The 26,909-nt window shown below is 39.8% G+C and overlaps 1 protein-coding gene across 2 annotated transcripts in view; it reads right to left on the bottom strand.

Annotated features, from left to right (window-relative positions):
* LOC117431681 (calcium/calmodulin-dependent protein kinase type II subunit alpha-like) overlaps nt 1-26,909 on the bottom strand; it is a 91,100-nt gene that overhangs the window by 32,820 nt on the left and 31,371 nt on the right. For both annotated transcript variants that reach the window (XM_058996073.1, XM_058996074.1), the window contains exons 3-4: nt 18,538-18,597; nt 9,739-9,793 (exon numbers count right to left, since the gene is read on the bottom strand). In XM_058996073.1, the coding sequence (XP_058852056.1) occupies nt 9,739-9,793; nt 18,538-18,597 (115 nt within the window). The remainder of the gene's footprint in view (nt 1-9,738; nt 9,794-18,537; nt 18,598-26,909) is intronic.

Below are 26,909 nucleotides of genomic sequence, written 5' to 3'. Positions count from 1 at the left end.
TGTATGCTAATCTCTACAGCAAATGAGGAAGGAGTAATCAGTGGTGAGTGTGAAGCTTCCTGCTTAATGGGGCAGCTCAAGTTGTGCCAGCAGTCTGCCAGCTCCACGTGGGATCTATGGGGTGAAACAGGGGACTATTTGACAGTACTGGCCTAGCTAGGCAAATTTCCCCTTTGAATTTTATTCTTTACATTTATACAAATGCATATAGTTGACTTCAGGACAAATACGTTTTGTATCATTAACTGGAACGAAACAGTTTGTGTCATTATCTTAAAAAAGCATGAATCGACTAAAAAAGTCGACTTATGAGAACTATCAATTAGGTGTTGCAGTTGGTTGGGTTTTTTTGTGTGAATTTGTATAAGCAAGACTATGTTAAAGAAGAACAATTTGGTAACGTTGGTGTTTTGTAACTGAACTTTATCCCCTTAAGTCTGCTCGTGCAGCATTTGGTAGCCTGCACAAAATGTCAGTTTATCAGCTGAGATAATTATTGGTTGCTAGTTGCGTTGGAAATTAATTATATCCTGTGGTTACTTAGTAAAGCCCTGCAGCATTTGACAGGCTGCACAAAACGTGACAATAAGCGGATTTGTGAGATGATATTAAGAGAGGTAATTTCTCAAAGAACCTATGGTGCATGGCGAGTGTGATAATAAACAGGCTATGATATTAAGTGAGGTGATATAAAATGAGTTCATCTATATATATATATATATATATATATATATATATATATATATATATAGAGAGAGAGAGAGAGAGAGAGAGAGAGAGAGAGAGAGAGAGAGAGAGAGAGAGATGTATATATCTATCTATCTATATATATATATACACACACACACACACACACACACACACACACACACACAGTCACAGACAAAAGTATTTGGGCAGTTAAAAAAATTTGAAAAACCACAAAGAAAGTGATTTCTATAATTTCCGATTGTTCTATTGAAAGATATAAATTAAAGTAGATATTCAGCTTAATAATAAAACAACAAATTATTACAAAACATGCATAAAATTATTTGGGCACCCTTATGTTAGTATTTTTGGCACACACCATTTGCTTTCTTTACAGCTTGCAGTCTTTTTTGCCCATTCTTCAATACATACAGCTTTGAGTTGTGCAATAGACAACAGCAGCCTTCAAGTCAATCTACAACATCTCCATGGGATTTAAGTCTGGGGATTTGGCAAATTCATAACTGTAATCTTCCTTTTTTTCAGAAATTTCTTTGAAGACTTCACAGAATGCTTAGGGTCATTATCCTGCTGGAATACAAACTTCTGTCAAATAAGTCTTCTAGCACTGGGTAACAAACGAGAGTGCAAAATTTCTTGATATTTTGCAGCATTCATTCTACAATACAAAAGTTGCTAGGGCCTGAAGAAGAAAAACAAGCCAATACTATCACACAACCTCCACCATGTTTAACACTTCTTTAAATTCTTCTCCTCTATTTCTCTCTTCCTCCAAAAATTGTTGCTTTCTTGGTGAAAAAAGTTATATTCTGGATTCGTCTGACCATAAAATTTGTTTGAAGAAATCATCTGACCTTTTCAAGTATTCAATGGAAAACTCAAATCGCTTTTTCTGTGTATTCTTTTTAACAAAGGTTTGCATCTTGGTTTTCATCCATGGACATTCTTGTTAAGGTATCGTTGAATTGTTTGATTGTGAATTTCTTGACCATCCTCTCTCAATTATTGTGTCAAAATCCAAGGATTTTTACCAGCTGCTCGAACGATTCTTCTTCCAGATTGTGCAGAAATCTTTCTTGATCTTCCATACCTGGAGCTGGCTGCATTAGTTCCTGTTATAATAATAGCCCACACAGTGATTTTCGGTAAACCGAATCTTTCTGCAATTTTTGTGATCGTTGCTATACTCTTTAGTTTGAACCGTTTTTGTTGCTTTTTTAAATCACATTTATTTTTCAGCACTTGATGATTATGTATGTATTTATTCTATAATTATCATCAGGTGTTTTTCAATCATGATAATTGTCAATAATTAGCAACGAATGGGTTCATACAAAACATGTTGATTGCCCAAATACTTTTGTCAAAGTATTTAATTAGTTTGTGCATGTTATTTTTCTCCAGACTTGAGAGATGTTGTGGATTGACTTGAAGGCTGCTGTTGCAAAAAGGAAACCAAAGTCGGTTGCAGAACTCAAAGCTGTATGTGTTGTAGAATGGGCAAAAAAGACTGCAAGCTGTAAAGGAAGCAAAGGGTGGAAACAAAAAATGCTAACGTAAGGGTGCCCAAATACTTTTGTCAAAGAATGAAATTAGTTTTTCAATGTTATTTTTCATTGTATGCATGTTTTGTAATAATTTGTTGTTTTATTATAAAGCTGAATCTCTAATTTATATCTTTCAAAAGAACAATTGGAAATGATAGAAATCACTTTCTTTGTGGTTTTTCTCATTTTATTTTAACTGCCCAAATACTTATGTCTGCAACTATATATATCATTTAATTGTTTCTCCGTTTTAAAACGGAAACTTAAAAAATAAAATATGGCCACAGGGTAGTCCACATGGAGCAGACACAAGGGCCTAATATGAACTACCCTCCATAAATTGTGCTATAGGGGCAGCAGTGTGGAGTAGTGGTTAGGGCTCGGGACTCTTGACCAGGGGGTCATGGGTTCAATCCCAGTTGGGGGACACTGCTGCTGTACCCTTGAGCAAGGTACTTTACCTACATTGCTCCAGCAAAAACCCAACTGTATAAATGGGTAATTGTATGTAAAAATAATGCAATATCTTGTAACAATTGTAAATCACCCTGGATAAGGGCATCTACTAAGACAATAATAATATATGACTATAGCATGTACATTTTCTAGTCATATACATGTTTGGGTGAATGCGTTGCTTGACAGAATGGCTGAAACATTATATACAGCCCTGGTTCACATTATGTTGCAATGCAGTTTTCATAAGTGAGACACTAATCTCCAGCTGTTGCAATTCTTGTTGAAGAGCAGCATTTAGGATATATATAATGGGTCTTATTATGTAACACAAAAAACACTCTTTTGTTGTTTTGTCTTCCTTATTGATTCTTGTTTCTGTTACCCACACAGAACCATAGTATTTCTGTTTATCCTACTTGAAAATAATTTTTAGTTTTTAAACTGATTTTTTTTTTAAAAAAATCTGAATCGGTCATGCATCAAATACTAGTTGACATACTATAATTACGTTTTTAATTCAAATTGTAATACATTATTCATTACAACAGCTGTCTGCTTGGCTGGCTTGTATTTGTGGCATGTTTGTATTTTCACAAGCTAGTTATGGAAAATAATTCTGCATAACTATAGCTGTGAATTAACTGTAAAATAATTCTGTATAACTGCAAATTAACTGTAAAATAATTGTCAAGGAACAACACAATTAGTCAAACTGCCATTTTTTTTTTTTTCATGTGTTAAGGTTTATGGTCGAATTTGAAAAGTCTAATTCTAATAGTACATTTGCTAACACAAACTACTGTATATTAATAGCTTTGGGGTGTTTTTGTGTGTACTTTTTTTTCTTTTTGTGCTGTTCCCAAGGCACTGTATGCTTGCAAGAAATAGAGGATAGAAACTAGGAGCTGATGGATGGGTCTGGGGGGCTAATTGATTTCTGAGCTGAAGGTCGCACTGTTTTGCAAGCGCTCGGGGGGGTGGTTTTAACATGCAACCTGTACAGTAACAGATTTCATATCTTGTAAAGCACCGTGATGCATTTCAGAAAGCCAGCCAACTGGAATGGCATAATCTGCAGTGTTTCCGCTCAGGTTACAGTATCTCTGCAGCCACTCTGAAAAATCTCTCTGCTTTTTGAGTTTTTTCTGTGCATGCATCTGTGTGTGTGGCTTAAAGCCAGCCACATACTGTATTAAGTGAGAAAGCACTCCTAGTCTAAGATTAAACTTATTTTTATTAGCGCTATAGAGATGCCGTGTGCAGTTTTCTCCATTTCGTTTATAATTTTAATTGTGGCGTCAATTATTACCAAAATAGATTCAAATGTTGACTTGACCTGACTCAGTGACAGCCCTTGCTGGAATTTCAGTATCATTTTGTCTATTGAAAAGTTGGAAAAGGCAATCCATTATGAAGCAACACGTGACCCATTACTGTGATACTGAAACTGTGGAGATGTGCTGGTTTAACCACATACCTCTCTAAAACCCATTCAAAAGCCAAAGAAATCTCAACCTTCTAATTTCTGCAAAGAAAATCATTACATTGAAGATCAGCCAGGTGTCCATTTTCAGCATGACAAATTATTGAATGCCATGACCTGGACTTATGCATTGATCTTGGAAATGCCCATTTGAATGAAGATTTTTTATTTTTTTTTGCTTTCATTACTGTCAATCAGAAACAACCAGGGACATGGCCTTTTACACTGTTGGCTCAGCTTGAGGATATAACATTCCACTGGGTTCAACCATTAATTCCCATTAATCTATTTTTTTTTTAAAGTATTTTTTTCACGTTTATCACGATTTTCATGAAATGTACCCATTGCTGTGTAAATAAACATGTTTTTATCACTTTAAAATAAATACAGCAAACGTTTCCCTTATTGACGCACTACCTGTTACACTGCATTTACAGGAAGAACCAGCAGCCAGTTTATATTGCTTCCAGTAAATGATTGAACACACTGCATAGAGCTGCATGATTTCTTTAAATTATATTCAATGAAAAAGACACCAGCTGCATCAAAGATCAGAAAAAAATTCTGCCAATGATCGTTCTGTCCAGTACAAGAAAGAGGCATTCCAGGTTTCTGTTGTTATTTTTACATTTATTCTGTTTTTATTTTGTTTGATAATTCGCTGATGGTAAAAATAGAATGTATTTAAAAGGTGGACATAAACTAAATATTCTATAATTTAGTATTTACTGTTTTTCAGGTAAGCATTAAAATATTTAGGAAAATTTCTCATATAATAACTCTAGAGAAAATGATCAATTTTGAATGTGACCATTTTTAGAAAGTGAAATGCTATCGAATAAGTAATTTTTACAGTGAAAAAAATACAGCCCTAAACATGATCTATCGTGACAATGTGACCTTTGAACTCTGCTGACCCCACCTATCTTATGGTAAAATATAGAAGCAGGTTTAATCAACAAAGTCCAAGAAGCAAAACAAAAAGAAAGAAAAATGAAGCATGGAAAAAACTACACAGGCTTGCACAGGAGGAAGCCAGACAGATGGATCGTATATGGCATCTATATAGTACTTTAAATTAAACATTCATATCACGTATTGCTCCAGTCTTTAATTATTTCCTATTTTTGTAAAAGGAGAAAAATGTACAAGCCTGATTTTTAAACAATTTCAAAGTTTGCTTCTCCCTTTTGTAACATGATTGTAAGACGTTAAAGCTCTTTTCAGAAAATGTAAGACTATATTCAGGTAAAACGCTTTGAAAAAAATCTCCTTCAAACATTGGTACATGATTTATTAATAAACACATTTGCCATGATGTAGTGGGGTCGCGGTATCTTACTGAATTTGAGAACTGTCTCCTTCTGAATAGAGGTGATCAATTTCAATAAGGCTTTTTTCAGTGAGATCGATAGAGTAATGAAATGGGAAATGGTGGACTTGGTTAATCAATAGGTTATATAAATTAAATATACACTTGAGAAATGTGTGGTTGGAAACACTTCTCTCTACTCCAGCCTCAATACATTTACAATATATCTCAGTGCTGCTGTGAAAGAAAAAGAAAATAGCTAACCAAACTAATCTGTGATGATGAGGTTTGGAACTACCTTCTTAGAGTCTTCTGCCATTGTTAGTGTTACTGTATGCTAATAACAAAAGCCCTCAAGAAAAATGGTGGTTATATTTTTTATATATATCTTTTTTATATAGCGCCTTTCGTAGTGGACCACCATCACAAAGCACTTTACAGAGGTAGGCTGTGAACTGTGCATTATATGCAGAGTCACTTACAATAGGACATTGATTTAACACCTCATCCGCAGGATGGAGCAGAAGGAGATTAAGTGACTTGCTCAGGGTCACACAGTAAGTCAGTCAGTGTTAGAGGTGGGATTTGAACAGGTGACCTTCTGGTTACAAGCCCTGGACTTTAACCACTAGACCACACTGCCTCCTTGTGGCAAAGTGCCCCGCCCCTGTGTGCATTAGTGTGTTCTGTGTTGTATGTTGCGTGCGTGTGTGTGTTAATGTTGGTGTATAGTCATTGGTACACGGGATATAAACGGGTCTGTGTTTCACGTGTATTTAAAGTGTAGATTTGTATTTAGGCACGAGGAGAGCACAAATCACTTCACGTGCTGGTTAAATGTAATATGTGAGCACGGGGTTGCACAGAATTAATTCACGTGCTGGGATTCAAGTGAATAATTAATTAGTAATTGAATCCCAGCACAATAGTATATATAGACGCACATTTCGTTCAGTCAGGGTTGGGTGTTCGGAAGAGGAGAACGGGTGAGAGAGAGAGAGAGAGAGAGAGAGAGTAGTGAAAGTAAAGTAAATAGAAAGCGTATAATAAGTGTTTTGTTTGTACTCACCGTGTTTGTTTGTCTCCGTGCACCGTTTGTTAAGTGTTTAGTCCGTTTTGTTTATATGTTTCTTTTGGCTACCAGTGCCGTGTCCTGTTTTGTATTCCATTGTTCAAACCTTTTATTTTGTTAATAAACGCTGAGTGCAGCCATTGCACTCAGCTCATCACAACCACTGTCTGTGTCTGTGTATTCCTGTCTGGTCTGACGCCACCCACTCTGGCCGTCTTTGTGACACGTGGTGTCATCGTGGGATAGCCGCGCCTCCAAGCGTCAGACCAGGAGGGGTTTTGTTTAAAAAAAAAATATATATATATATATATATATATAATGGCAGAAGACGCCACAAAATGGCGGGACTGGTTCCTGGAGAATGCTGGGCTGGAGGCCCAGGCTCTGCCCATAGTCGTTCGGGCCCTGTGGATGATGGACAGTGAGAGATGGGAGGCCTATCAGCAGGAACACACCCCAAACACCTTGGAGGAAGGTGTGGAGTTTCTCCTCAGCTACCTGGAGGCAACGATAAACGGAACAGCAGCCCAGGTAGCAGGACCACCAGCAGAGGAGTACCTGCTGTCCCCATCTCACCAGCAGAGGGTGAATGCCTGCTGGTTTTGCCTCCACAGCCCAAGCGGGAGACAGATAAAGAGGTGAAGGACAGGGAGGAGGAGTGCCGCCTAAGGGCCAGGCATCCACGGCGATGTAACAAGCCATCGTCGGGGTGCCTCCTCTGCGACCAGGATCACCTGTTCGCCCACTGTCCCTTCCGCAGTTATGGGGAGGAGCCTGAGCGTCCACAGCCCAAGCGGGAGGAGCCTGAGCGTCCACAGCCCAAATGGGAGGAGCCTGAGCGTCCACAGCCCAAATGGGAGGAGCCTGAGCGTCCACAGCCCAAATGGGAGGAGCCTGAGCGTCCACAGCCCGAGTGGGAGGAGCCTGAGCGTCCACAGCCCAAATGGGAGGAGCCTGAGAGTCCACAGCCCAAGCGGGAGGAGCCCGAACGTCCTACGCCTGAGTGGGAGGAGCCCGAACGTCCTACGCCTGAGTGGGAGGAGCCCGAACATCCTACGCCTGAGTGGGAGGAGCCCGAACGTCCTACGCCTGAGTGGGGGGAGCCCGAACGTCCACAGCCCAAAAGGGAGGAGTCGGTGCGTCCACAGCCCAAAAGGGAGGAGTCGGTGCGTCCACAGCCCAAAAGGGAGGAGTCGGTGCGTCCACAGCCCAAAAGGGAGGAGTCGGTGCATCCACAGCCCAAAAAGAGGGAAGTCGGGGCTTCCACAGCCGTAGGACCCAAGCTGCCAGCAGAGGGAGAATGCCTGCTGGTCCCACCTCCACCAGCAGAGGGTGAATACCTGCTGGTGCCGTCCCAAGAGCCAGAAGGGGAGGAGTTACAGGCTCAACCCCCTGAAAATTTTTGGGGGGGAGAAGGGCAGGATGCTGGTGTCCCCCAGCAGCCTCTAGCTATGCTGCTGAAGGCAGCACGGCGCGCACATGCCCAGCCGCCACAGCAGAGGGAGCCAGCACCGCCACAGCCTCCCTCTGAGTGGCCAGCATCAGCCCCATCGCCTCTACCTCCGCCACCTCCACCGCAGTGGGAGGACTGCTTGCCCCTCCCACCTCCACCAGCAGAGGGTGAATACCTGCTGGTCCCACCTCCACCAGCAGAGGGTGAATGCCTGCTGGTTCCACCACCGCCAGGAGCAGAGGAGCTGGAGCTGCCTCTGCCTCCACCACCGCCAGGAGCAGAGGAGCTGGAGCTGCCTCTGCCTCCGCCACCGCCCGGAGCAGAGGAGCAGGAGCTGCCTCTGCTGCCCGTACCTCCGCAGGGAGTACGGTGGCCGGAGCCCCAGAAAGGGGAGCTGCCGGCCACGAAGAAGGGGGAGGAGGTCTGGAGACCACTTTCCCCAGCAACAGTTTCGCTGCAGGAGTTCTTGTGGCCGGAGCCCCACAGGAGGGAGCTGCCGGCTACGAAGAAGGGGGAGGTCGGGGGACCACCTGCCCCCGCAGCTTTTTCGCTGCAGGACGGGACCAACAGGCTGTCAGCCGTGCCACTACCGGCAGGGGTGCTGACAGCATGGCCAGCCATGGGCCCACTGAAGCCTCCCTTCCCAGCCCGAGACTTTGTCCTGGACTGCTGGGTTTTTAAGGGGGGAGGTGGCCGTTGAGGCCATGTGTGCTGCGCACAAGGGGGGGTATATGTGGCAAAGTGCCCCGCCCCTGTGTGCATTTGTGTGTTCTGTGTTGTATGTTGCGTGCGTGTGTAATGTTGGTGTATAGTCATTGGTACACGGGATATAAACGGGTCTGTGTTTCACGTGTATTTAAAGTGTAGATTTATATTTAGGCACGAGGAGAGCACAAATCACTTCACGTGCTGGTTAAATGTAATATGTGAGCACGGGGTTGCACAGAATTAATTCACGTGCTGGGATTCAAGTGAATAATTAATTAGTAATTGAATCCCAGCACAATAGTATATATAGACGCACATTTCGTTCAGTCAGGGTTGGGTGTTCGGAAGAGGAGAACGGGTGAGAGAGAGAGTAGTGAAAGTAAAGTAAATAGAAAGCGTATAATAAGTGTTTTGTTTGTACTCACCGTGTTTGTTTGTCTCCGTGCACCGTTTGTTAAGTGTTTAGTCCGTTTTGTTTATATGTTTCTTTTGGCTACCAGTGCCGTGTCCTGTTTTGTATTCCATTGTTCAAACCTTTTATTTTGTTAATAAACGCTGAGTGCAGCCATTGCACTCAGCTCATCACAACCACTGTCTGTGTCTGTGTATTCCTGTCTGGTCTGACGCCACCCACTCTGGCCGTCTTTGTGACACTCCTATATATTATTATTTTATTATTATTATTATTTTCTTAGCAGACGCCCTCATCCAGGGCGACTTACAATTGTTACAAGATATCACATTATTTTTACATACAATTACCCATTTATACAGTTGGGTTTTTACTGGGACAATCTAGGTAAAGTACCTTGCTCAAGGGTACAGCAGTAGTGTTCCCCCACCTGGGATTGAACCCACGACCAGCTAGTCTTGTGGCTTATCATATGGTGCCTTAACCTGCCACACTTCATTGCTCTCCTCATCAGCAAAGTAATCAAGCGACAAATGATTCTGAGGAAAGATACCGAACAAGTAAAAACACAAAGTACTTACAAATCAAAGACTAGGTAGTGGTGACCCTCTTCAGAGATACTGTCATGAAGTCTCACTGAAACAGAAAGAACAAGCTTTAGAGAAATTGCATCCAAAAAGTTTGGTAACACTTTATTTTGAGTGCCATAAATATAACATTAATATGCAATTAACCATTTGCGGAAGTTTAGCTACATGCTAATAAACAATCATTAGAGATGCCATGCATGTGTGTATCGATCATTAGACTGCCATTTGAGCTCATATGTTGAGTGTGTTTTTTAAGACTTGGTTTCCTGCTCCAGTAAAAAAAAAAAAAGACATACAGAGTATGCAGCATCACCAATATTATTCAATAAGCTATCCACTCTATGAAACATTAACCAATTAAAAGAGCCTTACATTCAAAAGCAATTTAAACAGTATACATCTAGTAATACAATACTCACTCAAAACAATTTATTAACATGTATATTGGTGTATGTGTTACCACAGGGATTTCATATACAGTACAAATTAAAATATTGAAAGTAGTTGAAAGTAGAACTATCACAATATACTAGTTCCCTTAAAACAAACATATTGTATTCCTTCTAATTGCATTGTTTCCTTCTTAAAGTCTATCACTTTCCCAGATCTATAAATAGAACACTTAGTCATCCAATTTACATAACTGTTTCTAGCTTCATTCAAATTTCTATTGCCCCATTACATGTTAGACTTTAGCAACCAAACATTATCAATGTTCAGATGAAAAGGCAGTTTTATTTTCTCTGTCAATCTTGCATCAAATAGTTCTTCAGAATATTTGATGATTTTAGGCCTCTCACTAGCAAGTGCAAATGTATTTCTAAAACAACATGGATTGTATATTATGTTACTACAGCTTACAGCCTCCACTAAAAAATACATTGTTTAGTGTGTGGGTGGGTGTACGTGTGTGTGTGTGTGTGTGTGTGTGTGTGTGAGTGTGTGTGTGTGTATGCGGGGGCACAGAAGATGAAAGACTGCATTTCAGATTTCCTGCACTATAACTGTGGCCCCAGTTAATGATGGAAGAAAATTATGTATCTCTATTATCTCTAAAATTATCTCTAAAATTATGTATATACCATTTTGATTATAAGTTTAGGTGTGTCATTTATTAATCACCCACATTTCTATGTATTTAAGGGGGTGGATGTGCAATGATATTTTGAGAGGACCCCAGTCCACTAAGAAATGTATAGTTTGTATCTATAACTAAACTTAACAATCAAAAACAATTTAACAACAATATATTTTGATTTTAAAAAATCACAAGATTTAATTGTGCTTGATGTGTGTATAATCTGTAGGCAAATAAAACTGAAGAGCAACTCCTGAATGTATGTCAAAGAGCACACCAAAAATAAGAATCACTCACTCATAATAAGTGTGAACATCATAAAAGGTATGAGAAATTAAACTATTCTTTTTAACCATGTGAATCATTGTAAGGCATGGTAAAACATGGTCAACAAACATAAAGATTCAGGATGTATAAGCACAGTATAAGCATATTGTGGAGCTCTGACAGTCTAGAAATGTTTATTGTGATGGATGTCACTTAGACCCCTTTCTGCACGATGGTGTACACTCAGAAAAACGAAATACAATCCAGAGTATGCAACACAGGGTTAAATGATTGTCATTTAACTGGGTTCTGCTCTATTGCAGAGCACTCAAAAATAGGATAGTGCGTCAAGTACTTACCTCACAGAATGTAGATTCTGTGAATTAACATTGTTCTAGTTTTGATTTTATTTCAATTGTGATGGAGATAGTCACAGTGAATATGAAATTATTGTTTATCATGTTGAAAAAGCAAGCAACTTAGCAGTTTAGAGCACTGGTGGGCAATAGAAGTGGTTAATGTTGTAATTACTAGATACTCATTGATTCAGATTAAATTGGGTACCTACCATAAAATCAGGGAGTTTAAGCACTCATGCATTGAATTAGCCACGTCATCCCCTTTGTGCAACAAGCCAGCATAAACTCACAATAATAATATGGTAGTGTCTGCTTTCTGAGCCTGTCAGTCTGAAAAGACCTTAAAAGCAAGTTATTCACCCAGGTTTCAAATAATCACATGCTGCAAATGTATTTCAGCACTGTATATTTCAGAGATATCATTTCTTTTTTGGCCCTGCTACAGTATGAAATATATATGAAGCACATTTCTGGTATATATTATTGATATATTGATACATTAACATTATAAATATATATATATATATATATATATATATATATATATATATATATATATATATATAATTAAAGATACATTATTGATATAGCTTACATGTTTTCAACAAAAAAAAAACTTTTTATCACAAAATATAATGTTTAAGCAAAGCAATCTTTTCCCAACACACTTATTGTAGCTGTGTGGTGGCACCCTTAATACGATTCTCAGTTCTAGTCAAGCAGGGATCTCACTACAGAAATGTGACTGCTTCCCATATCTTAATTGGAAATGGCAGGGAGGTCATTGACCTTAGTTATTATGTGAGCGATTGTCCCCCACAAAAATAAAAGAGGAATACTATCACATATTTTTAACGGACAAATCCGTGCCTTTCATCAGCTCCAGACACTGGAGTCGCAAATCACAGCGGAGCCTGTGGAGAACAGTGTGAACATGGGGATGAGTCAGGGGACCTATTGGTATTTAATTATCCCATGGAAGAAGGAAAATTGTCAGTCAAGTTGAAAGAAAGGTTGGACATTGGAAGTGTTTTTCAATTGTTGTAATTTTTTTATTATTCCAGTTTTCACAGGGAAGGGATTGCAATGAATGCTTGGTCAAAGCAAGTACGCAGCATTTGATTCAAGGATATATGTATAATAGCCTTACATACAGGCTCATGCTTCGCTAAACTTGTGTAAAAGCACAAGTTATATGTGTAGGCTAAAATAACTTCCCTTCAAATATTGAGACAGATCACTCATGGGATATCCTCTGTTTCCAACATGCATTTGGATCTTCCTGTTATATTCCATCAGAACTCTTCTAGAGCTTTAACATATATGCTACTTTGATGAATAGCAGCTACCATTGCATTACAAAACTATTCATTTCACACAAATATGAACACCGGCAAATTCAAAAACACAAACTCTTGTGTGGGTAACAATGTACACTGTGTCTTTAAGTACACTGTAATTACATTGCATTTGTGGCTGCATTTCAATTATATTATAAATGATATACTCTAACAACTGCCATCGTTTTTCATTTTGTAATGAAGCATGTTGTTGCACAGTAACTACACAACCATATGCGTAATTACTGTCATTAGTGTAATTACAGCACAGTTAGAAACACTTAATGCAACATGTTACCCTTCTGCGATTAGCAGCTGTTTGATGGGTTTAGAAGCTTGCTGTCATATAAGTAATCTCTATCCACTTCACTTCCTCGTTTCTCCCACGCTACTCCGCTGTTCTACTCCTTCCACTGGCTCCCTATGGCCGCTCGCATACAATTCAAAACTCTTGTGCTTGCCTATCACTGTCTCAACCTATCTAAATAATTGTATTTCAGGACCATTTCACTAGTTCTAGCTGTTTGAGAGAGTCATGTAACAGGATATGAAATATGTGACCGACTGCACAAGTTTGCTGACATAATCTAAATAGATTAACTTATTTTTTGTCATTACCTGTCTGATACAATCAAATACACTGACCCTTGTCTATAAAAGTGCCAGCCAGCATCATTTAATGTATAGAAGGGGCAGTCTGTCCAAACCGTACACTTAGGAGTGTGAAATTGGCTTTTATCACAAGGCTGACAGTCAATAATAAAACTGAAATGGAGGGTAATGGAGAGGAAAATGACTTTGGCTGCTGCAATGGGTCTTTATATGGAGTAACTTTCAACCTGTAGCTATAGTATTGGGGGTATCAAATTAATAACTTAATAATGTTAACACAAGATTTTCCCCTACTTCTGCTGTGTCAGTTTAATTGAATAGCGTCATAAAACATGCATAATGCACAGGTCATAAAGCTGTGCAATATTCATATCAGGGTGTTAATTTTGTATTTAATGAGGTGAACCATTAATCTATCTCATAGATACTTTGAGATACCACCCGATGAAGATTATTTTAACATTGATAAAAGCGCTGTCTAAATTGAATGGATTACCTAATTCACCTCATTTGAATTCAGAAGTGTTACGTGTTCATTTTTAATGAACAGGGTACTTAGTCTTAAACACTGAGCCACTAGGGTGGTATTTCCAGCTCATTAGCACAAATCTTTGGTACCAATGATTAACGTCTCTGCCAAATAAGATATGCACGCCTTGTTTTTAATTACATGTTGTATTACAGGCTGTTTTACTACCATGTTGTTTTCCGACACCTACATAGCTTAATGCACAAAGTAGTTGGGCTTAGGTGGGGTTGCATTTACAGCTTCTTGATCAAGAACAAGAAAATAGATAACAAGAATGAAATTAAATGAAAGCATACATTTTCCTTGATCACTAAATGTTTCCATACATTTAGTTTCAGGGATCTGTACCACTAAGATGTGTTTATAAGGACAGCAAGAAGTGAGTTTCACAGGGTGCTTCAAATGTGGCGTGCTAACATTGAATCCGAAACAATAAAACAATGGAAACAAATGATTGTCCCATATTTTGGGAAACAAAAAGGATGGACTGAGGACTCTTGATTTCACTCTGAAATGGAAACAGTTTAGGTCTCAGTCGTAACTTGACTATTGAACTCCATGACAAAATATAAATTAATCAATGAATTAAATTGTCCACCACCTTATTTTGAATCTTGGTTTATTTATTTGTATTTGTTATGGTGAAGGAGACCACCCCCAATACACCCACCACCAGGATATCACAGATGTCAGTGTTTCCATGGAAACCACAGTGTCCACAGTTTTGTACAATAAAACATGTTTTTTTTATGCTGAGCAGACATTTAGAAAATGATTGAGTGTGACAGCTCCAAAAAAAAAAAAAGTACAAACACAAACTTGGTTTGAAAATCAAGCTGCAGTCTTTGTTTGTGAGAAGAAATGGAAAAAAATCATATTTGATATATAAAATGAATGATTTTATTAATCTTTTTTTACTTACTAGCCCTGTTTAAGGTGCAGTTCCACGCACAAAAGGCCCCCAGCTGTGACATAAGGTTTTATATGCTTCTGTGCAGTGATTTGCTTGAGGGTACAGACTAAACGGGACCCCTACTCATGTACAGCATTTCTCATGGGTCCAATCCCATGTGGTAGTTCATTCTAAATAAGCAGGATGACTGTACAATAACGATTTTGTCGCCTGCGACATGTCCGTCTGACAAAATCGCCCCATCTATGATGATAAATCGTCTCTCATCTGCGAGAAACGGCAGGTTGTCAGAAAATAGAGCTCTCCTCTATTCTGGGCGACAAGTTGCTCAGAATCAACCAATAAGCACGGCTGTTGGTGTCACGTGATAAAAGTAATTCAAACAGCTTGGAGAAATGGTGTCTGTAGTTACGTGGCAATGGAGGTGTATTGAGAAATTGATTGATCTCTATGAGAATATCCATGTTTATATAGACACAATAAACGCGGATCAAACGCATGAAAAACACAAGCCAAGTTAGCAGAAACAACTGGGGCAACCTTGTGCCTATTAGCTTGGTGCTGGCCAAGGTTGCCCCAATTGTTTCTTCTAGCTTAGCTTATGTTTTTGATACAAGTTAGAAGAAACAATTGGGGCAGCCTTGGCCAGCACCAAGCTAATAGGCACAAGGTTGCCCCAGTTGTTTCTGGGGCAACCTTTGAATTGTATGCAACCTTGGTCCCCATCAGTTTTACAGTTGTGCCTATTTGCTTTGTGCTGGGCAAGGTTGCCCCAGTGGTTTCTTGAAACTTGGTTTGTGTTTTTGATATCTCTACTTTAAATGGCTTTTGATAACTTGCCGTTTTATTCACATTGTTTTTTTTGTTTCAGATACTAAATACAGTCTGTGTGGTTAATAAGACATATGAGCAAGGTGGGTCCTATTACATTTGTTCTATACTCTAAAAACTAAAGAAAGTATTTTTTTTTTTTGCTAATGCTCTAAGGTTCTCAGTTAATATACAAAATAAAAATACTATGAGGATCCCAACAAGAATGAACTTCTTCGTCAGTCATCATATAAAAAGTGGTGAAGCAATTTTATGCAGTGTCACCCCTTAGGCACCCACTTGTTGTCTGGGAGTCAGGGGTTGCAAATGCAAGATATAGACTTTGTTTTATTAGCATTGTTATCGAAACAAATCAGCAACTTGGTGAAATCAAACCCCCGCACAAGTTGTGGGTGGAAGCAGGTTCTCAATTTCACTGAAAACAATATGCACTGAATAGCTGTGTAACACTCTGCAAAGATCTTGTATGTTTGCTCATCTCAATTGAAATGACTGTACACATGCTCATCCCTCTCCTGCCTCCAAATATTATCCACATCAATTCTCCTTGAATGCTGATTTCATTTGTTCTCCCTCTCTCCATCACCCACCTCGGCAGTCAAAAATCTCAGTTCCTGGGGCTTATCAGAGATTCTGCCAACCAGGAGCGTAAGGTGTTATGTGCCTGAGTGTGTTTTATTTCTTTTCTATAAAAAAATAAAAAAAACATGACCTTCACCTAAGAATGTACATTTAAGTCTGTTGTTCTGTTTTATCTGAGGTATGTTCTTTTAAAAGATGTACTGTGTAGAACATCTACAGAACAAGACTGTAATAACTGGGAATGAATAATCAATCGAATATACATATACATAGAAATGTGGCTCTGGGTGCTTGATATATTACAAAAATGTTAAATAAAGGCAATCTGTTCTGTTGCTGTCATTTAAAATCCAAAATCGATGCATCATTCTCCTAAGCCAGTTATTGTGGATGGGCCAACATTGATTTTCATGTTTTTAAATAAATATTTGTTGTCACGTTAAAGAAATGGTTCTGGTGTGCAATTGCCTTAAAGCTAGAATGTAGTCTGCTAAAATCTAAATTTACTAAGACATTGTGAAATGGGATTAAAATTGATCAGTGTATCAACACATTATTGGGTCTATTTTAATGAGCTAAACAGTGACATATCTTAATACCGCCAAAAAATGTATAACTCATTTTCACTGAGGACTTTGTTTGACTGTGTTTTTAATATATGTAGTGTAGTTAATAAGTGAGTTAATGAATTATCCTTGAGGGGATGGACGCCAGCAGGTTTATCATAGAGTTACAGAGCAGGTGTTTAAGATCCATGACACACTCTATTGTCTGAGACCATACTATTGAATAAACTACAGGTTATTGAGAACATATACTTTATTTGTTATATTATGTTTAGACATGATAGTGATACATAAAATGTTTACATAATTTCATTATGATTTGAATTATCAAAGCTGTTTTCGCACTTACTCTACAGTGACGCTGTATAGCCCCAACCCCTTTCAAGCGAATCTCTCTATAGTCTATAAGTTATTCACTTATTTTACAAAATGCTGCCCCTTAAAAAAACAGTATAGATGTTCTCCTAATCCTCAGGAAACTCACACCTGCCTAAACCCTGACCAGTGAGCGAGCATAAGGAATTGCTTCTCAATCATTTTCAATCTGTCTGTGAGAACATCTCTCAAGATCAGAAAAGGATGAAAATAACAGGGAATGAATAATGTAGCTGATAATGTCTACAGCAGAGAGAACAAGCTGCATTATTTAACATATGAGGAGCTAAGAAAAGCCTTGAATGGCCTCTTAATCAGAAAATGACACACACCATTGTGATTTATATTCGAATTCAGTGAAAAGCAAGAGTGCAGATCGGAATGTGAGGATTTGAAATCTTTGTCTAGATACCTCTGTTTAAAAGGTACATGACCGCATTTTATGTTACAAGTAATTATAACTGGTCTAGGTTGCCAAAAAGTGCTGTGAAAATTATTTCAATTAAATTAAAATATTTCAATAAATTACCCAATGCCCCAACTCTAACCTCAAACTTAGCCAAATCAATGTTGTTTCATAGAAACAGAGGAAATTACAGATAATTACACACAAGTAAATAATCTCCATCAAACCTCTGAATGTTTATCACCTTGTACACTACAGGAACTATTGTTTAATTACATTAATGGTTCCTATAATTTCCTGATTAATGTAAATTGTAAAGAATAAAGGGATATTTACTTACTATAATACATGTATTGTGTGTCTGTTTATTATCTCTTGATACATATTTACCTTTAAGCGGTCTCTGTGCAAGCCTGAGCGAAGTGGAATTTCAGGCCAGTCTGAAAATCAAATACACTTTCTGTTTCAGGAGGGCAGAAAATACCAGAGCACACCCAGGGGGTTGTTTCTATTCTGGCTTCATTACAGACATTCCACCTTAATCCTGCTTGCTCAGAGACTGGCCCTAAAGGGAAGGCACTGTATGCTGGTGGCTTCATTAAACATGCTAAATAACAAGGAGTGCAGAAACATATCATAAATAATAAATTACGATTAATGAAAAAAAAAAAAAAGATGGCCATGATAATGTATTCCTTTAGCACAAGTATATCAATGTCTCAGAAACACATTTACTTTACAACTCTTTCCTTAATTAGTCTGTGTATGATCTCTCAAATAACCTCAGATTTTGCCACCACAAAGGAGGGCATGTCCTACTAAAAACAAGTTCAAACTGTGGGCCTCATTCACAAAGATACCGGTAATAAAAGTCAACAACAGTCTAAACACATTAAAAAAAAAATCAAAAATACAATGACAAAAAAACGTACCAATATTTGAGTGCTTTAAAAGCCTGCAGATACGAGCCTCTCTCTCCAGTTTCTGGTGATCTGAAAAGAAAAGGAATGTATATATTTATCCTCTGGTTTCATTATTGTTGTATCATGACTCAACCAATCAGTAACAATGTATGCCGGTTTACCAGCTTGAACAGAAACCTGTGAAGTCTGGAAAACCACTGAGATCTAGCATTAGGAAGACCAAGGGAGATGTGTCAAATCCAACTGTCAATCAGTCCTCTAAAATCAGGGCTAGGGAATACTGCCTCTTCCAGTCCATGTTCCAATTGAGTCCTAAACTAGGGAATCACTTCATTTTTCCTATTGAACATGTGTAGTAGCTCTCCAGGACTGGAAATGCTCACCCTCGCTCTAATTCAATAGATGTGGCATCATTTAAAAAAATGCATTACCAGGTAGAACCGCATCTGTCATGTAAAACACAACTGCCAGTTCTCAGTCCAATTGTCATGAACTTAACAAAGTTATTTTTTTCATATTTTGTTATATAAAAAAAAGAACTCAATAAAAGTGTATCTACAGCACATTCCATGGATGAGCTAATCTAGAGCAGATCATTGTTCCAACCAAGTCCCAGAACAGGGGATTGTTTCATTATAACCATTAGATCGGATGCAAGATGGCCCTCAAGCACTGGAGTTGCCCATCTCTGGTGTAGGAAATATAACTGTAATTTTAAGTGTATCTGGAAATTGAAGGTATAGCAAGCTTATAGTAAACCCTGTACAATCAAATCTTCCTTTTAAATCAAGCAGGGGAGCAATAGATGTTTAAAAAATGTTTCCGGAGCTACTTTCCAAACAAGCTCCCCTTTCTAATGAGTGCTGTCTAATTTAAACGCTGCACACCTGCCATATCTATGTGATGATATGCATGCAAAATGGAGTTGGTGGCTTTGCGTGGACCTGGGTGTGGGGGAGGATGTTGCAGAGGTCACGTTAAGACTCCAATGAGGTGGTTTTGCATTAGACTTCTCTCTGCTAATGAAAATGTGGAGGCGTGAGGCTGCCTGCTAAAAAAGCAGCTTAGCAAAATAAAACCGCTTTTGCACAGAGAAGGGTTTTTCAACACTGATGAACACTCTATGTAGCCTATGCTGTATATACTATATTTAAATTCTAGGTAATTATGTCTGATTTCGAGTGCTCTAACAGAGCGATGATTAGGCTTTGGTGGATGCACATGCCACAGAGGCATAAGTAAACTATCTGACGCTCTTAGCTGAGTATCTCCTTGGGAGAATCCGTCCAAGTTTCTATCTGAAGCGACATGTGTTTTCTTTTTTTATCTAGAACTTGAACAATTGCCAATAGATTGAGTGAGATTCAGTAGATTTTTAATACACTTTGTTATTGTTTAGTTTTTCAAAAGGAATAATGCTGATTATGGCACTCAAGTTGAAAAATATTTCTCTACCATATTGTTATTAACGTACAGTATGTAATGGATTTTATACAGTAATATGAAAATACTGTACATTATGATATACTCTATACTGTATGAATGTACTGTATATGTCCTACATTCCTAAATATTATGCAAATAAACTCAGGTGACATGACTATATTGTTGTGCTCTGGATTTAGTAGGGTGTCTTGTTATATTATGTGAAATATTATTGACAAAGAATTAGTGCCCCTTTATTGAGTGCATTGGTTCATTTGTCACATTATAGCACTGCGGTGTTGGGATAGCAATATGAAACGTCTCTGGAAATGAGGTAGGCAAACAGTTGCCCTGAACCTGAAGTTCAGTATTGACGAGTGTTTTTGGAGACTTGTGTGTTTAAGCTTGTTTAGTAAAAATGTATTCTGTTACCCTTTGTTTTTCTACATTCAATCAAGTTTGATGTTTCTACGTTTAAAATAAAAGCCACAATGGGACCTTTTTTATATGTCTAGTCCTTTGAGTAGTATTATTGCATTTGGTGCATTTCCCATTTCCTTGCTGAGCCAGGGCTAGTGATTATTGGGGAGTTTGCTTTTTAACTTATTCTCTAACAACCACAGAAGCCATTAGCCGGATTTCTAAATCTGTGTTGCTTGGCAACACAGTTGACTTTAAGGGTACTGTAACAGCATTCTGACTGAGGGAGAGACAAGTAGTCCTGACCCCAAATGAAATCCAACATTATAGTGTGAGGATCACTGCATTATTTCTTTGCTCCAGTGATTCTTAGCACAGTTTCATGTGAGCTTTCAATGCTCGAAGCATCAGCCTGACAAGACTTGAACAGTTGCTATTGCTCCTCGCAGAAGTAATTTTATTTCTTAAAGCGATTGTAGCTAACAGAAGAATTCCATTATTCTTTCCTGTTGGACACTTCCATGCGTTTTCTAGATCTCAAAAGTGCAAAAAGAAACACATGTCATAGTAAACATGATACCTGGTAATATAAAACATGTTTGCAAGCCATGCTTTCTTATAGTGTTGCGGCACTTCCTTGCTCATTGTCCTCCTCACTGCTTAATAAAACCTACAGCTTCTTTCATTAACCAATCAGTCGCTTCCCTTATTGACTGGCATGCTTTCAGCCAGTAACATGCTTTGACCCGGTAAAGGCATGCAAACTGAACACTTCTACACCCTAGTACCAGATAACATGTTTGTAATAAGTTGTGTTTCTTTGAGAAGTGCAAAACAGATTTAGATTTATGGAACTATTCTGTTACAATCACTTGAACTTGTTCTTATTGACAACTTTCTTCCAGAAAGCTGGTCAGCCGCAAACTACTTGTTGTATAATTGAAACACAGTTATACTTTAAATGCAAGTAGATGGGCATGGCACATGAATATAGATATGTTACACATTGTATCCCCTTTCATTCAGCACTGAATATTATCAGTCATCTACTGTAGTATGTATAGTTCAATTCAGCCTTCTTTCAGTTTCAGTCTCCACGAATCCTTTTAATTCCAAGAGGAAATTATTAGAATTTCCATTAGATTCTAGTGTAATTTCTTTTTTCATTGAAAGGCATTATAAGAACAAATCACACTGGGTTGGGAAGTTTTTAAACCATCATAAATTAAAACCATCAGCTTTACAAGTAAAAGGCAGAGGAAAAATGGAAGCACGTTGGACTCATTTCACATTCTCTTATTCAATGGTACTGTTGGGATTGATTCATAATTGACATTCTGTAAATATTTTTATATACATTTTTAATCAGAACATTATAGATCTGATACACACTTTAGGCAGAGCCCCTGTCAAATAAATCTGTACAAAACTGTACCAAAGTGTTCCACCTTTAAATTTAGTATCCAGAATTTATCAGGGTGTCTAATTTCAGTATTTCCAGATTTTCGACACAGTAATTCGCTTAAGATGTTTGTAGCCTGTACCCATGTGTTACTATATTGAGATATTGAGAAGGTAAAATATTGTAAAAAGATATTTGAAAAGGTACTTTAATAAAGTTAAAATAGTATTACTCAAGCTTTTTTGAATGCCTAATTGTGGCAATGTGCCCCGCCCCTGTGTGCATTTGTGTGTTGCGTGTTGCGTGTGTAAATGTTGGTGTATAGTCATTGGTACACGGGATATAAACGGGTCTGTGTTTCACGTGCGAGTTAAAATTGTATAATTATATTTAGGCACGGGATTGCACTATCACTTCACGTGCATTTAAAGTATGTAATAATATGTGAGCATGGGGTTGCACAGAATTAATTCACATGCTGGGATTCAAGTGAATAATTAATTAGTAATTGAATCCCAGCACAACAGTATATATAGATGCACGTTTCTTTCACTCGGGGTTGGGTGTTCAGGGCGAAAGAACGGGAGAGAGTGAGGAGAGAAAGTAAGAAGAGAAAGTGAAAGTGCGCAATTGCTACGTGGTGCTGGAGGACCAGCACAGTACGTATTTGTTTAGTGTTTGTCCCTGTTTGTTAGTGTCTGTTTGTTTTGTTTACCTGTTTATTTTGGCCGCAAGTGCCGTGTCCCGTGTTTTGTGTTAAAACCTTTTATTTTCTGTTTGTTAATTATTAAATGCTGAGCGCGATCACGCGCTCAGCTTCACCAAAACCCCAAGTCTCCGTTGTTTATTTCCTGGCTCTGGTCTGACGCCACCCACTCCGGCTGTCTTTGTGACACGTGGTGTCCTGCGTGGGATCTACAGCGCCTCCAGGACTCAGGCCAGAGCAGGAACCGCATTTTTTGGGGGAAAAAAAATAAATAAATTGTTGGATTACAAAAAAATATATATAAATAAATAAAATGGGATGGAAGGAGGATAAAGAGGTGAAGGACAGAGAGGAGGAGTGCCGCCTAAGGGCCAGACATCCACGGCGATTTAACAAGCCATCGCCGGGGTGCCTCCTCTGCGACCAGTATCATCTGTTCGCCAACTGTCCCTTCCGCTGCCCCTACCAAGAGGGAGAGGAGGAACTGGCCCAGGAGAGGAAGGGGAGGAGGAGGCAGAGAAGGGGAAAGGAGAAGAGGGAGCCTGAGCGTCCACAGCCCAAGCGGGAGGAGCCAGAACGTCCTACGCCTGAGTGGGAGGAGCCCGAACGTCCTACGCCTGAGTGGGAGGAGCCCGAACGTCCTATGCCTGAGTGGGGGGAGCCCGAACGTCCACAGCCCAAGAGGGGGGAGTCGGTGCGTCCACAGCCCAAAAGGGAGGAGTCGGTGCATCCACAGCCCAAAAGGGAGGAGTCGGTGCGTCCACAGCCCAAAGAGAGGGAAGTTGGGGCTTCCACAGCCCTAGGACCCAAGCTGCCAGCAGAGGGAGAATGCCTGCTGGTTTCACCTCCACCAGCAGAGGAAGAATGCCTGCTGTCCCCATGTCCACCAGCAGAGGGAGAATGCCTGCTGTCCCCATCTCCACCAGCAGAGGGAAAATGCCTGCTGTCCCCATCTCCACCAGCAGAGGAAGAATGCCTGCTGGTTTCCCCTTCTGAGGCAGAGCCACACTAGTCCCCTGCAAGAAAGGCAGAGCCGCACCAGTCCCCTGCAAGAGAGGCAGAGCAGCACCAGTCCCCTACAAAAGGGGGAGACTACACGCTGCTCCCACCTTCGTCGCCAGGAGACTACACGCTGCTCCCACCTTCGCCGCCAGGAGACTACACGCTGCTCCCACCTTCACCGGCAGGAGCAGAGCAGCAGGAGCTGCCTCTGCCTCCGCCACCTCCACCGGCAGGAGCAGAGCAGCAGGAGCTGCCTCTGCCTCTGCCATGTCCACCAGCAGAGGGTGAATGCCTACTGGGTCCCTGTCCACCAGCAGAGGGTGAATGCCTGCTGGGTCCCTGTCCACCAGCAGAGGGTGAATGCCTGCTGGGTCCCTGTCCACCAGCAGAGGGTGAATGCCTGCTGGGTTCCCGTCCACCAGCAGAGGGTGAATACCTGCTGGGTTCCCGTCCACCAGCAGAGGATGCATGCCTGCTGGTATCACTTTCCCCACCATCACGAGGAGAGGAGCAGGAGCTGCCTCTCCGTTCACCAGAAAAACCAGGACTAGATGCTGGCGGTCCTCAGCAGCCCTTGCATAGGCTGCTGAGGAAAGCATGGGGAAGAACCGCCCGGCCGCAGAGGTCGAGAAGAGGGCCAACACTGGCACCCCAGCTTGTCCTGACTCCCTGCCTCGCTTCGCCCAAGGATGCCTGCCTCGCTTCGCCCAAGGATGCCTGCCTCGCTTCGCCCAAGGATGCCTGCCACGCTTCGCCCAAGGATGCCTGCCTCGCTTCGCCCAAGGATGCCTGCCTCGCTTCGCCCAAGGATGCCTGCCACGCTTCGCCCAAGGATGCTTGCCACGCTTCGCCCAAGGATGCCTGTCTGACGCCACCCACTCCGGCCGTCTTTGTGACACTAATTTACTGTACTTCAACTTTAAAAATTATAATTATATTAAACTGAAATTATGCATTAAGGTTTTGAATTCCCTGCTTACTGCAGGGAAGTGTTGTGTAAACACTGTTTAAAGCTGTTTAAAGCCATCCACTACAACCCACTAGAGTACTTGTACTTGATCCATCAAAATGAGTTTTCTGATATTTACCTTTTATTGACTGACCCCAAACCTATATACAGTATATATATATATATATATATATATATATATATATATATATATATATATATATATATATACAGTACTGTGCAAAAGTTTTAGGCAGGTGTGAAAAAATGCTGTAAAGTAAGAATGCTTTCAAAAATAGACATGTTAATAGTTTATATTTATCAATTAACAAAATGCAAAGTGAGTGAACAGAAGAAAAATCTACATCAAATCAATATTTGGTGTGACCACCCTTTGCCTTCAAAACAGCATCAATTCTTCTAGGTACACTTGCACACAGTTTTTGAAGGAACTCGGCAGGTAGGTTTGCCCAAACATCTTGGAGAACTAACCACAGTTCTTCTGTGGATTTAGACAGCCTCAGTTGCTTCTTTCTCTTCATGTAATCCCAGACAGACTCTATGATGTTGAGATCAGGGCTCTGTGGGGGCCATACCATCACTTCCAGGACTCCTTGTTCTTCTTTACGCTGAAGATAGTTCTTAATGACTTTCGCTGTATGTTTGGGGTCGTTGTCATGCTGCAGAATAAATTTGGGGCCAATCAGATGCCTCCCTGATGGTATTGCATGATGGATAAGTATCTGCCTGTACTTCTCAGCATTGAGGAGACCATTAATTCTGACCAAATCCCCAACTCCATTTGCAGAAATGCAGCCCCAAACTTGCAAGGAACCTCCACCATGCTTCACTGTTGCCTGCAGACACTCATTCATGTAGCGCTTTCCAGCCCTTCGATGAACAAACTGCCTTCTGCTACAGCCAAATATTTCAAATTTTGACTCATCAGTCCAGAGCACCTGCTGCCATTTTTCTGCACCCCAGTTCCTGTGTTTTCGTGCATAGTTGAGTTGCTTGGCCTTGTTTCTACGTCGGAGGTATGGCTTTTTGGCCGCAAGTCTTCCATGAAGGCCACTTCTAACCAGACTTCTCCGGACAGTAGATGGGTGTACCAGGGTCCCACTGTTTTCTGCCAATTCTGAGCTGATGGCACTGCTGGACATCTTCCGATTGCGAAGGGAAGTAAGCATGATGTGTCTTTCATCTGCTGCAGTAAGTTTCCTTGGCCGACCACTGCGTCTACGGTCCTCAACGTTGCCCGTTTCTTTGTGCTTCTTCAAAAGAGTTTGGACAGCACATCTGGAAACCCCTGTCTGCCTTGAAATTTCTGCCTGGGAGAGACCTTGCTGATGCAGTATAAATACCTTGTGTCTTGTTGCTGTGCTCAGTCTTGCCATGGTGTATGACTTTTGACAGTAAACTGTCTTCAGCAACCTTGTTAGCTGAGTTTGGCTGTTCCTCACCCAGTTTTATTCCTCCTACACAGCTGTTTCTGTTTCAGTTAATGATTGTGTTTCAACCTACATATTGAATTGATGATCATTAGCACCTGTTTGGTATAATTGTTTAATCATACACCTGACTATATGCCTACAAAATCCCTGACTTTGTGCAAGTGTACCTAGAAGAATTGATGCTGTTTTGAAAGCAAAGGGTGGTCACACCAAATATGGATTTTATTTAGATTTTTCTTCTGTTCACTCACTTTGCATTTAGTTAATTGATAAATATAATCTATTAACATGTCTATTTTTGAAAGCATTCTTACTTTACAGCATTTTTTCACACCTGCCTAAAACTTTTGCACAGTACTGTATATATATATATATATATATATATATATATATATATATATATATATATATATATATATATATATAATAGTAGTAATCATCTTTGACTTTGGTAGGATCCTAGTCAGCTCATAGTGCTCTGCTCTGTGTTCCGTTTTGGCTTACTGTATGCATTAAGTTGACTTATTTCAAGTACTCTCCAGCTAACATCCCAATCAGTCACCAATCCCTTCAGACCAGAAGCAGACACTTGTACTCTGGGAAGCTTATCATTCTGTTAAGATTGGGACAAAATGGTCCTTGATTGCTGCACTTGCAGCTGATTACTCCTAGCAGAGTCTAAAGTGACAACAGCTCTACATTACATCAGGAATTCAGGATTTCAAAATAAAATAAAAGTACAAAAACCTTGTCTTCTAAAAGTTGTAGCTCATAGAAGTTTGTGCCTGTCTCTACTGTTAATTTTCATTGGGATGTTAGCATGCAGTAACAGGACATAATATCATTGAGCTGAACAAACATCACAAGGACCCCCATTTACAGCACATTATAGAACAGCCTGGCTCTGAATGACTGATTCTGTTGAAATCTCACTCAATTTAAAGACAAATGAAGGGTTCATGAGGTATACTTGTAGACAGTCTCTCTCGCTAGAATAATTATTATTTATTTATTTCTTAGCAG

This window comes from Acipenser ruthenus, chromosome 22 (genome assembly GCF_902713425.1).
Source record: "Acipenser ruthenus chromosome 22, fAciRut3.2 maternal haplotype, whole genome shotgun sequence".
NCBI classification, from domain to species: Eukaryota; Metazoa; Chordata; class Actinopteri; order Acipenseriformes; family Acipenseridae; genus Acipenser; species Acipenser ruthenus.
The sequence above is the reverse complement of the archived record's forward strand: the minus strand, read 5'-3'. Positions and strand labels throughout refer to the sequence as shown.